The sequence below is a fragment of the Thalassophryne amazonica genome, chromosome 6, assembly GCF_902500255.1.
Source record: "Thalassophryne amazonica chromosome 6, fThaAma1.1, whole genome shotgun sequence".
Lineage (NCBI taxonomy): Eukaryota > Metazoa > Chordata > Actinopteri > Batrachoidiformes > Batrachoididae > Thalassophryne > Thalassophryne amazonica.
In genome coordinates this window covers 79,793,400-79,808,251 of record NC_047108.1, presented here as the reverse complement: position 1 = coordinate 79,808,251, position 14,852 = coordinate 79,793,400, and the positions used below count along the sequence as shown (strand labels likewise).

At 38.6% G+C, this 14,852-nt stretch overlaps 1 protein-coding gene and 1 long non-coding RNA gene across 2 annotated transcripts; one reads left to right on the top strand and one right to left on the bottom strand.

The window, feature by feature from the left end:
• Positions 1-7: 7 nt before the first annotated feature.
• Positions 8-5,281, top strand: LOC117512489. The gene is made up of 4 exons (XM_034172577.1): positions 8-265; positions 2,422-2,515; positions 2,850-2,937; positions 4,389-5,281. Exons 1-4 carry the CDS (start codon positions 205-207, stop codon positions 4,755-4,757), a joined length of 612 nt encoding a protein of 203 aa, XP_034028468.1. The 5' UTR covers positions 8-204; the 3' UTR covers positions 4,758-5,281.
• Positions 5,282-7,352: 2,071 nt separating this feature from the next.
• On the bottom strand, positions 7,353-12,113 carry LOC117512490. Its single transcript, XR_004561305.1, has 2 exons — positions 11,894-12,113; positions 7,353-11,475 (listed from the first exon to the last, which is right to left on the bottom strand). It is a non-coding gene; the product is annotated as an uncharacterized LOC117512490 (long non-coding RNA).
• Between the last annotated feature and the right edge of the window lie 2,739 nt (positions 12,114-14,852).

Below are 14,852 nucleotides of genomic sequence, written 5' to 3'. Positions count from 1 at the left end.
CTTTCAGAATAAAAGTTCGTCGAGGGGCCGCCTCCTTCAAAGACTGCATTTGTCGACCGGATGCGTCATATCGGCGCGACCAGGCTGAATGAGGCCGACGAATGCAGCTTTCTTTCTCCCTAAAACGAAGGATACAATACGTGCATCCTTTGCAGTCCAAATCATTTCAAGACACACTGCTCTTTTTTTTTTTTACAAGACAAAATGGTGAAAAAAGAAGAGGAGGCATCCGACCAGGTGGCCACCGACAAGTATGTCTTTAAATGTAAGTAAAGCTTCACTTTTTTTTTGCTAAAATATGATTTGGTCTCAATTAAAGGGCTGCTTCAAAGGTTGTGTTCTACCAAGATCTGACCTATCAAGACCATGGAGACAAACCAACCGTTTTTAAATGAGACACCCTATCCCACAGAGCATTTTGCAGTTGCGTCTTGAGCTTATCTCAACCTGTCTACAGTGTACAAATAATGACAGGCGAGACTCCATACCCATTGCCTTACATAGCTGACAGTCTATTCACCTTATTGAGGTTTCAAATCTCGCAAAATTTGAGAGAGGTCGGCACTCAGCGAGATGTCAATAACATTGAGAAATACATTGAGATGCTCTGATCAGGCTGCAGTTTAATTGCTTCACACGGACAACAGCATCAACATCGCAAGGTAAATCTCTTTGTATATTGTGCTTAAAACTCTCGTGAATACATTATCTAGGTTTTAAAATGTTGTTATTGTGTTTGTTTGATGTAAACATGCGCGAATCTCAAGTGATTTCTCCGTTACTTTCAGTGGGAATCGCTGTGAGCCGCGATTTCTTCCTGTTCGTGTCGTTCTGGGTGAAAGTGAAGTTTGTTCTTTAATGCGCTGCTTCCTGTCCCTGACAACACTGTTTGTCCTGTTTGTTCCAGAGTAATATATATATATATATATATATATATATATATATATATATATATATATGATGTCTGAAATTCGGTTTTTGTTTATGAAGTTCTACACGGGTTAAACGTAGCAGACACGGAATATTTGTTTTAGCAAGTTTTCAGAGTCTCATGCATGCAGTCTCTTATAAATGTTATGAAAGGCATAAAATTTACATTTTGGTCACAAATTTACATTTGGTCTTGATGTTCATTTGCAATTGTCGGGATGTGGTTTTTCTATGTTGCTTTGGTTGCAGAAACTCTCTGGTGACCAAGGGATTATAGGATATCTCAGTAGGGCAAATTAAGGTTTCAAATCCCACAAGATCTCAGAGAGGTGGCTTTCAGTGCAAGATGTATGTATATAAAAACATCCTAGTCATGCCATTATAATGCATGTAATTGATGAATGCAGCCTTTGAAGCATGCGGCCCATGAATTGGGACACAGCCTTTGTTATATCATTGATTTTAGCTGTCAGTCATTTTAACATTACTAACATTAATTTGGCAGAACACAAAGCGTTACTAAAGTTATGCAGATCAGTTGTCTTCATTCAGCCTAAATACTCATTCTACTAAATACCTTCACCTTCACACAAGTATCTTACCAAAATTATTTATAGGTCATGTCCATATTATCGTCAAATCACTTATTTTTGGCGTGCTCCGTCCATTGTGTCGTTGCTAGAAAGAGGGATACGTAGATCAAATGTGATGTTATTACCATATTAACGTGTTATTTTGTCCACATTAGCAGTAGAGGTGGGCGGATCGATCCTAATATCGATGCTATCGATACCAACGCTGGTATTGATATTGAACAATCCTCGTGTAAAAAGATCGATACTCAAGCTTTTTTCTCTCCCGCACGCACTGACTGCTGTGCACGCAGATTCATCAAAGTCTTCTCTCTGTCTGTAAGAGCAGCGCTGCGCTGTGTCACACAACACAGTGCAGCGCATCCTCCCCCCTCTGGTCTTTTGTTGTTGCGCCATCACGTAGCTCAGCGGCGCCAGCCTATTTTGTTGTGGTGTGTTAATTTTGTTGTATTGTGGTTTGTCAGCTGGAAATAGTGTTGTTGAGTGATATTTTTTAAAACAAAAATGTTGATTGTGATAAAGTATTTTGTTGTCACGTACAATGTTTGGTGAAATTCTATCCTGGGTCTTTTGGATCCTTTGGATCTATGAAGCTTAAATATAAAAAGTATCGGTATTGGTATCGATATTGGCGATACTGGGCCTGTATTTAGTTGGTATGGGCTCAATACCAAAATTCCCGGTTTCGCCCACCTCTAATTAGCAGCTTTTGGTTGGTGACAATATTGGGCAACATTTTCAGCAATATTGGCAGAAAATTACAAAACTGGTTACAAATTTATTGATAATTTGTGTAATAGTGGGGAAAGTGCCCTAATATTAATCAGTAATGGTGATGTGCAACAGTGGACAAGACGTTTCTGTGTTTGCTGTCATATTAACTTTCCTTTTGTTTTAGGGAGTAAGGAGCTGACAGCTGAATTTATAAAGTTGAGGGGGGAAAGCGAACACCTGTTCACAGGGGCCAAATTTTCAGCCTGTATGGGTTGGAGGTAAGTTAACAAAAATCCCCCCTTTTTAAAAAATGTTTGCGGTTACATTAGAACTAATTCTATACAAGTCTTGTAACAATAATGCATTATATTGTCACAGAACATTGTGATAATTGTTACAGGTGGGATAGATGTAGCTTATTCCAGGTTGACCAATAAAGAGCTATAGTACAACCAAGTCCAGGGTCTTGTGTCAATATGGGCAAGGAGTGTTGATGAGTCTAATAACTGTATTTTCTTGCACACTTTCCTCCCTTCAAGTGTACACACCTGTGTGGAAATGGTATTTACTGAGATGTGTTTTTCTTTTTTTGTGTGTGTTCTTGGTGATTAGGACAATTCTTAAAAAATTGGGCCTGCAGAAGAATGTCACTCCTCTACAAGCAAAGAAAAAATGGTTCAACCTAAAAAAAAAGTACAACGTATGTATTATTATTCTTGTATTATCAATCTGTTTACTTTGTTTATTAATTCAGTCATGTATTTTTAAAAATGTCATATTGTCATTGCTATTGTCATTAGTAATTGTAGCCGATAATAAGCCAAGTCAGCATCTCAGTACATGCTGTGCGCACTGGGCCAGGTCAAAGTTCACAACTACCCAAAACACACTATAAGGGCTGACAGCAATGTAAATATTGAATATTTTGGTCAATGGAAAGTGATTGAGCGATGGAAATTTTGCAAAAAAAAAAAAAGGCTACAAAATAGGTGGGAAGCGGAAGAAAGAATCTGTGGCCCTAGCTTCTCCACTCACTCTACAAAATGCCCCCATAGGACAAACTAAAGAAGACAATTGGGAGACTGTTAAGTAAGTCTTTACTGTTGTTTGAAGTTGTGTTATCAGTTGACAATTCCCGATCTGTTATAACTGTTAAATGTTTGGGAAACATCGGCAACAAGCAAATGGCCCCTTGCATGTATACAGATATTAACGAGTATCATATAGAAAGATGAGCAAAATTTGTATGGCCGTGCAACACACAGGGGATACAGACAGAGACATTATCAAATATTTGACTGGGTTTAATTCGATATGTAACAGATAAATGTCAAAATAATAATTCTAATGTACTCATTTAGTTCACTCAGCACATCCTTTGGGATTGTGCAGTTCTGTTGTAAATGTATGTAGGACACAAATGTGATGTGCGGTGTGCATTGTTTCCACTCGTGTATTCGACAAATTTGCTGTTTCCACTTTTCCATCCCATGGGTATCATCCATGAAACAAAGTGGACCTGGTGTGCTGCTGTAACACTACTTAAAACTGCTAATTTACCTTTAAGGGCAAGATAGAAATAGATCACACACTTTAGTAATATGGCTTCTATGCTTTGTTTACTAAAGTGGGTATGTGTGAAATTTGGCCAGAAGATTTGACTTAATTATCAGTTGTTTGACTAAATTTATACTCTTATTCATTTGTTTTCCTGGTATGTGTGTTGCTTTGGCTCAGCCTTTCTCAGAGTGCTCCACAGACCACTGGTTGTTCATGAGTGACCCCTAGTGGTCCATGAGTATATTGTTAAAATATTACATTTTAAATTAAGATCCTATTAAAATATATAGAAACAACTCCAAAGTCTAACAGACGGCATTATACTGTGGTAATATGTTGTATCGATTGTTTTTGGATATTTCAGGTGTAAGGTGGTGCACAAGATTTCTTTTGTTAAGTGGTTCTTGATCTGAAAAAGATTGATAAATGCTGCTTTAGATAAAAGCATCATTTAAATGCGATAACATTAACATTACATATGGCTTTCAGATTGAAATTATATTTGTTTTAAATGTAATTGTTAATAAACCCACATTTCCTGACAATTTTACTGCTGTGTTTGAGTACCATGTTTCGCTTCCTGTGCCTTAGGACTGCAAGTACCCAGAGGCAGGAGAGGGTGTCTCTGGGAAGCCCAACGCTGCCACTTGGCCCTGGTTTGTCCTCATGGATGAGGTGCTGAGGCAGAGACCTTCTACCACCCCCTCGGTGATAATATCCTCAATCCCTGATGACACCCCAGGGCCAAGTACAGCAGTGAGCGACCAGGAGGAAGATAACAAGGATGACATCCTGTGCTGCAGACCGGTGAGAAAGAGGGAGCGAGAGAAGGCTGAGCTTCTAGACCTGATCAGAGAGGACATGAAGCTGCAGAGGGAGATGGAGGAGAGGAGGGCGCAGGCGAGCAGGGAGAGGTTGGACAGGCTGTTCTCTCTCCTGGAAAAGTTAATTGAAAAATAAATAAATGTAACTGTTCAATATTCAAGTAGAACAAAATAAAGGCCATTGTTGTTATTGTTACATATTTTTGTTTATTCTGTTCAGCAAAATGTTCATGTTACTTATACGCTACAGAATGTGTCAGTTCTTGTTGGCTGCTGTTTACACCAGCTGAGGGCCTGGTCGTGGTGGTGCCACTGGAGCTGGATGGGCAGCCACCATGCCAGATGTAGTGGTCTCTGTCAGAGGGACATTACAACATCATGTGTGCACAGTAACGACATCTTGGAAATCCTCAAGATAACATTCAGGAGTTTTCAAACATTTTCTCACAGTGTCTTGGAGAGTACTTATGACAATCTTTGGGAGTCTCCAGATATACAACAACGATAGTGAGGCCTTTTGAGACTTTCCACCTACCTTCCCTGAGTGTACATCCTGACCCACCTGGCCTGACTTTGACTGTCTGGTTTGCTGGCTTTTGCTTCAAAATATCCCTGCATTTAAAAATAAAGGAGACTGATTATGTCCAGTGCCAATGACCATCACAAAAAACTCTACATTTGTGAAAATCATAAACTATTCATGACTGTAAGATACAAGCATCCCTTTGCAAAAAATCCTTCATTGCCCAAATAAAACTGCTTACATTTAATATGAATGATGATATGCTTTATCACACACACACACAACCTTTTATATTCTCATAATGTTCAAACCATATTCATACAATATTGATATGTATTGATGTTTATTGTGGTGTAAAGGATTTTCTCCTTCAGAGACATGGTCCATAATTAAATTTTAATTGAATTTACAACTCACCTGGAAATAGTGTTGTGATATTATATCTATAAGTGGTCTCATTTTGGAAAATTTGAAACCAAACACTTGTACCAAAATGAAAATAAACATATCTGATGTGCTTAACAATATTACTTTGATCACCCCCATGTCCCCAATATTATTGACTGTAATTTAATTAAAGGCATTCACTGGCGAGTGGAAATGTATGTTTCATTTAAGGAACTGAATCTCTTGTCAGCTTCCAATACTATTATCAATACATGGTTTTCCAACAGTGTCCAAGAAACGTATTAAACCAGTGTATCTTTCACACTTCAGATTCCCTGACCCTCTTATTATTTTAAAGCAAAGTTTGAAATACTGTGGATTTTTCTTCGTTTAAATAGCATGCTGCTCTTCCTCAACACCAATTTAAAAAAAAAATCAACATTGAAACCAGAATTTATTTTTGTAAGTATTCTTCTTCTTCTCATTATTTTATTTTCCTAACTCAGTTTTCCGATATTGTCGTTGGTATTTGCAGGTAGCTTGACACTCCGTTCCTTTTTTGTCAAAGAAGGCGGAGCCTAAATTGAGGCGAAATGCGCTTAAAAACAAAAACAAAAAACCCTCATCTTACGTCTAGTCTCAGAGTTTTCACAATGTATCTTAAAATAAAACATATTCTTAAAATATACGGTTGCGGAATGTACGTGCCGCTGTGTTGTGACACGTCATCGGTCATGATTATCAGCGGACGACAACAGTAATAATACTATCAACAACTTTATAGCACTTTCAGGATAAATAATTTCAGCGTGCTTTTACACCAAATATAAGTGAAAGGTTTCAGTGTTTTTTTTTATTATTATTATTTGTTTTGTTTGTTTTTTGCATTTTACTTTCAGTCCCAGCATTTTCTGATTTGAGATTGTATTCAATTCAACATTTGTATGGCTTTACTTTGTCTCAGAACAAAACAATATTTAAAGTTGTATTATTGCCACATTAAAATCATCATATAACAGTTTTGTTCACGCACCACTATTTTTTGTTTTCTTACGTGTACAGCAGTTTCCACTTTAGTAATGTCTTGCAGGTCGGAGTGCTAAAGTAATTTCGATGTTCTGCTGTCCTACGTATACAATGACAATAAAGCCAATCTTGAATCATATGAGCCATCAGTTGAAATGCCCACAAGATGGCAGTGTTGTTCCATAGTAGAATCATCAGAATTGAGTGATTCCATATTTTTTTTTTTTCCCTCTGCTTGGTCTAAAAAAGTAACCGTTACTGACTGCCACAATTTTTTTTTCCTGATTTCTTATAGTGTTTCTTAAAGCCAGGAAGATGCCATTTGAAATGACTTTAGCTTTGTGTCATGTCTGTGATCTGCTTTTTTTCCACAAAATTAAACAAGTGAATGAACATCCTCCGAGGCCGGTGATTCCATAATTTTTGCCAGGGGTTGTAAGAACTTTACAGCCTCTTTACAGAACTTAGAAGTTTCCATATACAGAACTAAGTTCTCATATACAGCTCCATGGGTAGAATACAGCTTGCTTGAGTTGGGTTTAGTGAACAATCAACTAGATCTGGCATTATGAATTCAAATGAGCTCAGTCTCAGCACTTACTTAAAACAAAAACAACAAAAACGTCAAATGTGTGTGATTTTTTTTTTTTTAATTGCATTGACATCATGCAGTACAGAAAATCTTGTTTCTATTGCCACAAGAAAACAAAACAAAAAAAAAAACAGGAACAGGAACAGAAATATATATTTTAAAATGGCATACAATAAATGTAATCTATTTTGTTATTTTTGCTGATACATTTTGCCACAAATTTAGCTGCATTTATCTCATAATCAATGCAGTAAGGGTTTGTTAAACACAGAAAACTATCAACTGATCCATCTTTTGGCTACTTTTTAGCAGCTTTGGTATTAACCACATGCTGTTTTGTCACAGGCTTTACACCGGGTAGCCTTGCTGATGCATCTTGAGATGTATACAGGGAATGTGGCACAGCTGGCCTTCAACTGGCATCCTTCTGTTTGGAAGACAAACACACTAAAGACAGAAAATTAGATATGGTGAAATACCTTGCTGATTATCACTCTTGCCTCAAGAAGGTTGACGGTTTGAATCCACAGACTGGATGAAGCCTCTTTACATGGTGTAGTGACATTCCCTGTGTTTATGTAATAAAGGTCAATATGATGTTCAGTTCATAAGAGGTGTAAGATATTCTAAAGACGGATTTATTCAAACAACGCTTTATGTTAGAATTAGTTTTTATATTATGACAGGATTTTACTCCAAACATAGCTCGCCATTTTTTTAAATTCTTTTTATTGTTGACACAAAACACAAAAGTAATTTTTAGTGATGTTTGGTCATTTGGGACAGTGTCATTAGTCTGTCGACTCATAAAAAAAAATCTGATTTATTAACCATAAATATATGTCTAAAATTACTTAATATTATATAATGTAGTGCATTGCAGTTGTACTTGGATGCTGGAATTTTCCTGTTATGCCCCCAGAAATGCCAGACTTCCAACTTGTCAACTGTACTCGTATGTGGTACCCCCCATGTTCACAATCCAAGATGGCTGCTCCGAGCATCAGCAGTAGTGTCAGCTGTACTTTTATATATCATGCATACAGTACTGCCCTACTGCTGTCAGTGGACATGTTTCTATGGTATTTTTATGTGTGAAATGCCACGTAACGCGCTGGTTTATAAACTGGTGCCACTAATATTGGCTAACTTAGATGTTAATGACTGGCTACAAATGGAGCACTAAATTAAAACAGTAATATAACTTCTGTGCCATTTGTTCTCTTCCAGGGGGTCTCTTTGGTGAGCCGCATATTTTTGTAGCACTCTATACTTCAAAAACATGGAGGCGTCCAATGTTTTTGTGACTTGAGGCATGTGGAAACTGGAACGCGTTTACTTTGGGGAATGACTTCATTCCCAGTCGTGGTTTCCGAATCCTGAGGTAACTGTAACAGCATTAGTCTACGATTTCTTATGTCGACAACAGATTTGATTAAGAAATTCATTCATTTTCTATAACTGCTTATTCCAATTAAGGGTCACAAGGGAGTTGGAGCCTATTTCAGGTGTCATTATAAGTGGTTAAGACCACAGGTACCCAGGAAGTGGACATTGCTATAGCACAACACAACTTTTATGTACAACTATTCTAGAAAACACACACACACACACACAATAGATTTCAGGAAACATCTAAATGTTTGTGTGAAAGTTTCATTTGACATTGCAAGAAAAACCTAACCTTGCAGATAAGCAGATGGACTAATGGGTTCTTACACGAGGAATCGCTGCAAATATTTAGTATTTAGTGGAAGCCATAAAGGATACAAAGAAGGTTCGGTTCTATTTTCAGATAAGTAGACTACCCAAGGTATTTTCTGTTAAAAGCAGACAACAGGCTGATTCTTATGTATTTTGACATGCCGAGTTCAAAAATTGCTGTTGGCATGCTGTATCTTTACTGTTTCACCTTCTAATTTGCATAAAACAAAATGCCCGCCCATTTCATCAAATTTCCCACAAATGTACTTGTATTTGCATTACAAACAAATAAAAGTTCTATTCTTATGTATTCTGATCTGCAGAATTAAAATATTGTTGTTAGCATGCTGTATCTCTACTCCTTTACTGCCTAAAACAAAATGGTTGCCCAGCTTTTGACATTTTCCCAAAGCTTGCTTTTTTTTTTTACTCAAGAAAGGCAATAAAAACACTTATCTTTGTGTTACTTGAAGTGCTGAGTTCATAGTTTCTTATTTGCAAGCTGTATCTTCTCTCCTTCATACCTAATATGCATGAAACAATATGGCCACCTGCTGTTTTCATACTTTGTAGAAGAAATTGAGGACAAAACAAATTTTTCCCCTTGCCTCTGCTGCACAATCAGGCCTACAAATGAAGGTATTTGTCAATCTCACTTATACTGGCCTGTTGAAAAATGTCTCCTGTAGATTTAAAAATCGCAATATCATTATATTCTTTCCTTGATGGCATATGAATGACTCTTGTGTATTTTTGTCATCACAAATGCTGAACAATATAACAATAATTGTAGGATGTATTTGTAATGTATGTTGCTGGGGTACACTTGTCTGGCCCAAGTCTTCTGTTAGAAAGACTGCAGCGAATCTAGGAGAATTTCTTGTATCTTTAATGAATCCACACAAGGCACAGTATACAGTTCACTCAGTGGTGGTGTTTACATTGGCTGAAGTGTCATGTCATGTTGTGTCATGTCGTGGTTTTCTATAAAAAAACAAAAAACAAATATATATATATGTAATCAGTAAAGAATATAAATTGAATATATTGATTGCAAACAGTAAACATCATCGATTAATAACACTAAATTATGTATACAATCAAACCAATGAAATTGCAAATACCAATATGACAAACTACTGAAAATATTATTTTAAATGTAATTATAGATAGCGTCCACCAGAGGGCGCCCAAGACCGCCTAATGACGTCATTGCACTACTGAGCTTCTGCTCTATGCATAATGGCGGCCATATCAGCATGATTAAGCAATAAATGATGGAAAATAGTTAAATCAGTTCCTACAAAGTCTACAGAACTTCTATCCCATACAGTGAACTACTAAACATGGAGGCATGGTACAAAATAATACTTACTTACTAGGAGTAATGGGGTCAGGATCAGCAACGTGTGAAGATGCATAGCCAAGAGGTTTTGAGTTAAGAATGCCTTCAACCTCTATCAGTACAATCAGCAGTACTTCTTCAGAGAAAGAGCAGTCTTTCAGGACGACTTGGAGAGCAGTCTTAACGGATTTGATTTCCCGCTCCCATATGCCCCCAAAAGTGAGGTGCAAGAGGTGGGTTAAATTTGAAGGTGATGCTCTGTTCGGCTAGTTGCTCCTTTAATGCTGGCTCCATCGCCTCAAAGGCTCTGCGCAGCTCTCCCTCTCCACCCTGAAAATTAGTGGCTCGGTCACAAACAATTTCATATGGCTTTCCTCTTCTGGCCACAAAGTGTCGCAGGGCAAGCAAGAAGGAGTCTGTGTCCAAATTACCCAGAAGGTCAAGATGTATACACCTTGTAGTGAGGCATTTGAAAATGATACCCCATCTCTTCTCTTGTCTACGGCCGTGAAGTAGGAAGGTCTGCCATTCGGGGAACAATAGGTTTGCTGCGCCACTTCTGACATTCGTTACAGCTGTGTTGGTGTTTCTTCACTGCTTGCCGGCCACAAAGAATCCAGTATGTCCTTATTATTTCAGCGAACACGCGGTCAGGACCAGGATGGAGCAGATGGCTGTCGTAGTCCTGTATCAGCAGCTTAGTGACAGGGTGGTCAGGTGCCAGGACTACTGGGTGAATTGAATCCTGCAGCTCTACTGCCTTTCTCAACATGAGGAAGACCCACTACCTGGTCATATTCAGGGGAAAGAGAAAGAAGATGACTGTTAGTACTGAGTGGTTTACCTAACTGCAGAGCAGTGATCTCTGCATTGAAGCTGTCTGCTTGCGCTCGCTTGAGGATGGCAACTTCAATCTCTAGCCGGTCTGAGGCAGTCATTGGAGGTGCTGCCACCCTGTGTTTGGACTGGTATGTGGCATGGACAAGCTCAGACCAGGTTTTATATTGAGCTGGGTCAGGGGCTGCAGGAGTAGCTTTCCCAATATTGCCACAGAAAGTCACATTATGTGTCTCTTCTGACTGGGGTAGAGTTGTAGCAGGGTTGGCTGGCCATTCACTTGGAGACTGATAGAGGAATCTAGGTCCACATATCCAGCGGCTAGGCCTAGATAAGCCTCTCTGTGATTTACCACCAGTGATATCATCAGCCGGGTTCTCCTCAGAAGGGACATATTGCCATTTGTCTGCTGAAGTGGCTGAAGTGTCATGTCGTGTTTTCTGTAAAAAAAAAAAAATAAATAAATAAATATATATATATATATATGTAATCAGTAAAGAATATAAATTGAATTGATTGATTGCAAACAGTAAACATCATCGATTAATAACACTAAATTATGTATACAATCAAACCAATGAAATTGCAAGATAAATACCAATATGACTGAAACGCTTAAGTACTGAAAATATTATTTTAAATGTAATTATAGGCATCGGCCACCAGAGGGCGGCCAAGCCCGCTGAATGACGACATTGCGCAACTGAGCTTCTGTTCTATGCATAATGGCGGCCATATCAGCATGAATAAGCAATAAATGATGGAAAATACTTTAATCAGTTCCTACAAAGTCTACAGAACTTCTATCCCATACAGTGAACTACTAAACATGGAACCATGGTACAAAATAATACTTACATAGGCATTTACACACAACATTGGCAAGGATTGTAAAGGAGCCACAGCATGCAGTCTGCTCTCACTTTGTCATCTTGCACTAACAACGTGTATGGACTGCACATGTCAGAGTGCGGCAGAGAGCAAGCAGTCACATGATTAAACCGCCCCTTAAAGTGGCAGAGGCCAATTAGCAGGGAAATTTGCACACTAATGCTATGTGAAAACCTATATAACTGGCTCAGTACAGCACAGATAATGTATACAGCTTCAACACTAGAGGGCTACTGCTTTCGACACCAGAGGGCAGGCCTCACTGATCAATGACCAGGCACATGGTGCCACAGTGACTCAACAGCAGCAACAGCAGCATAGACATGGTCAATAAAACTGCATTGTTCCCTGATATATTTGTGGAGTTCATCCTTTCACACTCATGTTAAGGAGACTCAGACACTTTCTTCATCTATATCTGTGCATGTTCATGTTCTAGTCAGGGGCGTCGAACTGGGGGGGTAAAGGGTACTATGTACCCAGGGCCCAGAGCATGGGGGAGCCCACAAAAAAAACTGGCATTAAATACATTTTTGTGTTGCATGTTATTAATGTCCATACAATTCATGTTGTAAAAGAATATAATTAGAATGAATGTATAAATGTTGCGAAACATAATTCTGCTCTAACAATAATACTGAAAGATCTCTGGGAACCCTTCCCACCCCTGCACAGTTCTACAATGGATTAGCACAGGCGCATAGGCGGCACTCTACCCCACACACACATCCTAAACAGGATCTGACAGAAGGAGGAGGTGTTTAGTAGAGCTGAAACTAATCGAGTTAATCAATTAAAATTGATTATTAACTAATTTAGTCATCAATTAGTTGCTAAATAACTTTGTTTTACCACAAATGTTTCGTCCATATAATCAACCGAGCTTTGCGTTTACCGCAAATGTTTCGTTTTGTCCATATAATCAACCGAGCTTTGCTTTGAATCTTGAACCAATGAAGGAGTGCTTCGAGCTGCTGCTTCGTTGGTTTTATTTATTTTATTTCGCTTTATCTTAATTTTTCCCCACTAAAACCCTATAGAGCATATGTCTGTGAGGAATATTTACCTTTTTATGTTAAACTGACCTTTTATGGCCTTCTGAAACAGTTGATAGATGTATTTTATAACCTAAAAACGGGACCGATGCTAACACATCTGCATGTCTATGGTGTTTTCAATGTTAAAGTTAACATTAAGCTGCTGGCATTTCAGCATGTTTGTGCATTTGTTTTCTGTATAATAATTAATGGCTCAGCGTTTATTGTCGTAAAAGAGTCAAATGTATTACAAATTATAATATTTTTTAATTTATATATTAATAATAACAGCAACAATAATGCTACAATACAATTTTAGAGAAAGAGACAAAAGAACATGATAAAAACAAAACACAACAGAAAATATAAAACCAACTAACAATGAACATAAATAAATATAGAAACAAAAATAACTGTTTCCTGTGAACACCTAGTGACTCTTAGGCTGAATCTCAATTCCACCCCTTGGCCCTTCCCCTCCGTTTTACGCGGGCACGAGAGACAGAGGGGTGTCTCAATTCTCTTTTGGAGCGAGGCGGAGGGGAAGGCAGAGGGCTACAAACCCCTCTGTTTGGAGTGAATCTGGATGCACACTCCGTTTGGAGGAGTAGGAAGAGCTTACTGCTGTCTCCAAAAAAATAAACATGGTGCCGAAAGAGCCGCACAATTGAAGCGGCTTTCATTACAAATTACACTGTTTAGAAAGTTATAACTTGCCAAAAAACTTTACAGGCAGTTGTCCATGACAGCAACGTGTATGCTGCTGGATGCATGTTGCGTATATTGTCGTTCTGAGGAATATCGTAACTTCGCTTGTGCGCTGAGACATTATAGAGGGTTTTCATGTGATGTATCGGTCACGTCATTTTGTGTCCCGTGGCCATTCTGGATTATGACGCGGTAGCCGCTGTGATACGCTACATGCATTTGGCAAACAATTGCAGAAGCTTCAACGTCGGTGTGAAGAAGCCTCATGGCACCGTGGCGCTGAGAGAGATCCGCCGCTAACAGAAATCCACTGCTCCCAGAATTTTATTTTATTCAGCAATAAAATTATATAAGAATACATAAAAATACCACTGAGGATAACACAAGAACGCTTCCAATACGGATGCTTATTTACATTGCGGTCGTCGAGCACCGAGCTGCTGATCCGCAAGCTGCCCTTCCAGCGCCTGGTGAGAGAAATCGCTCAGGACTTCAAGACGACCTCCGCTTTCAGAGCTCCGCTGTGATGCTCTGCAGGAGGCTGGCGAGGCTGACCTGGTCGGCAGCTTCCTAGTTCACAATATCGCAGTGTGACACTGTCGGCCAGTTCGTTACATCACCACTAAATTCACTATCTGGTATAAGATACGGATCCACTGAACCAACTGCTACACATCTATCATGATAATTAGCTTTATTTCGAGGATTTAAAGCATCGTAATAACCGTACATTCTCTCCATTTTTCTCACGCGCCAGCCTCCTTGTAATCCAGAATGGAGACGGCACCTGTCCTGCAGCAAATTGGTCACGTGATTGAAAACCCTCTATAATGCGCATACACACAAACGCTACAATAAGACACTTTTATATCTCACAACGAAGAAAATCACGATAAAGCATAAGCACATTAATTTGTATGTTCATAAATCTTTTGATAATAGTGATCCCTGCTGTTGGATTTCAAGGTCTGTAACGTGTGTGTATTTTATAAACAAACAGGGAGCCCTGAGCACACTAGTCTTCTAATAATTTCAGAAAGCCAGAAAATGAGAAGTTTCATCAATGGGAATAAGTTGGAAAATACACACACACACACACACATGTATATGTGTAACACATAACCTGACGTCCTAATAAACTGCTATTATTTGTCAAGGAAATTTCAAGGAAATAGGGCTGG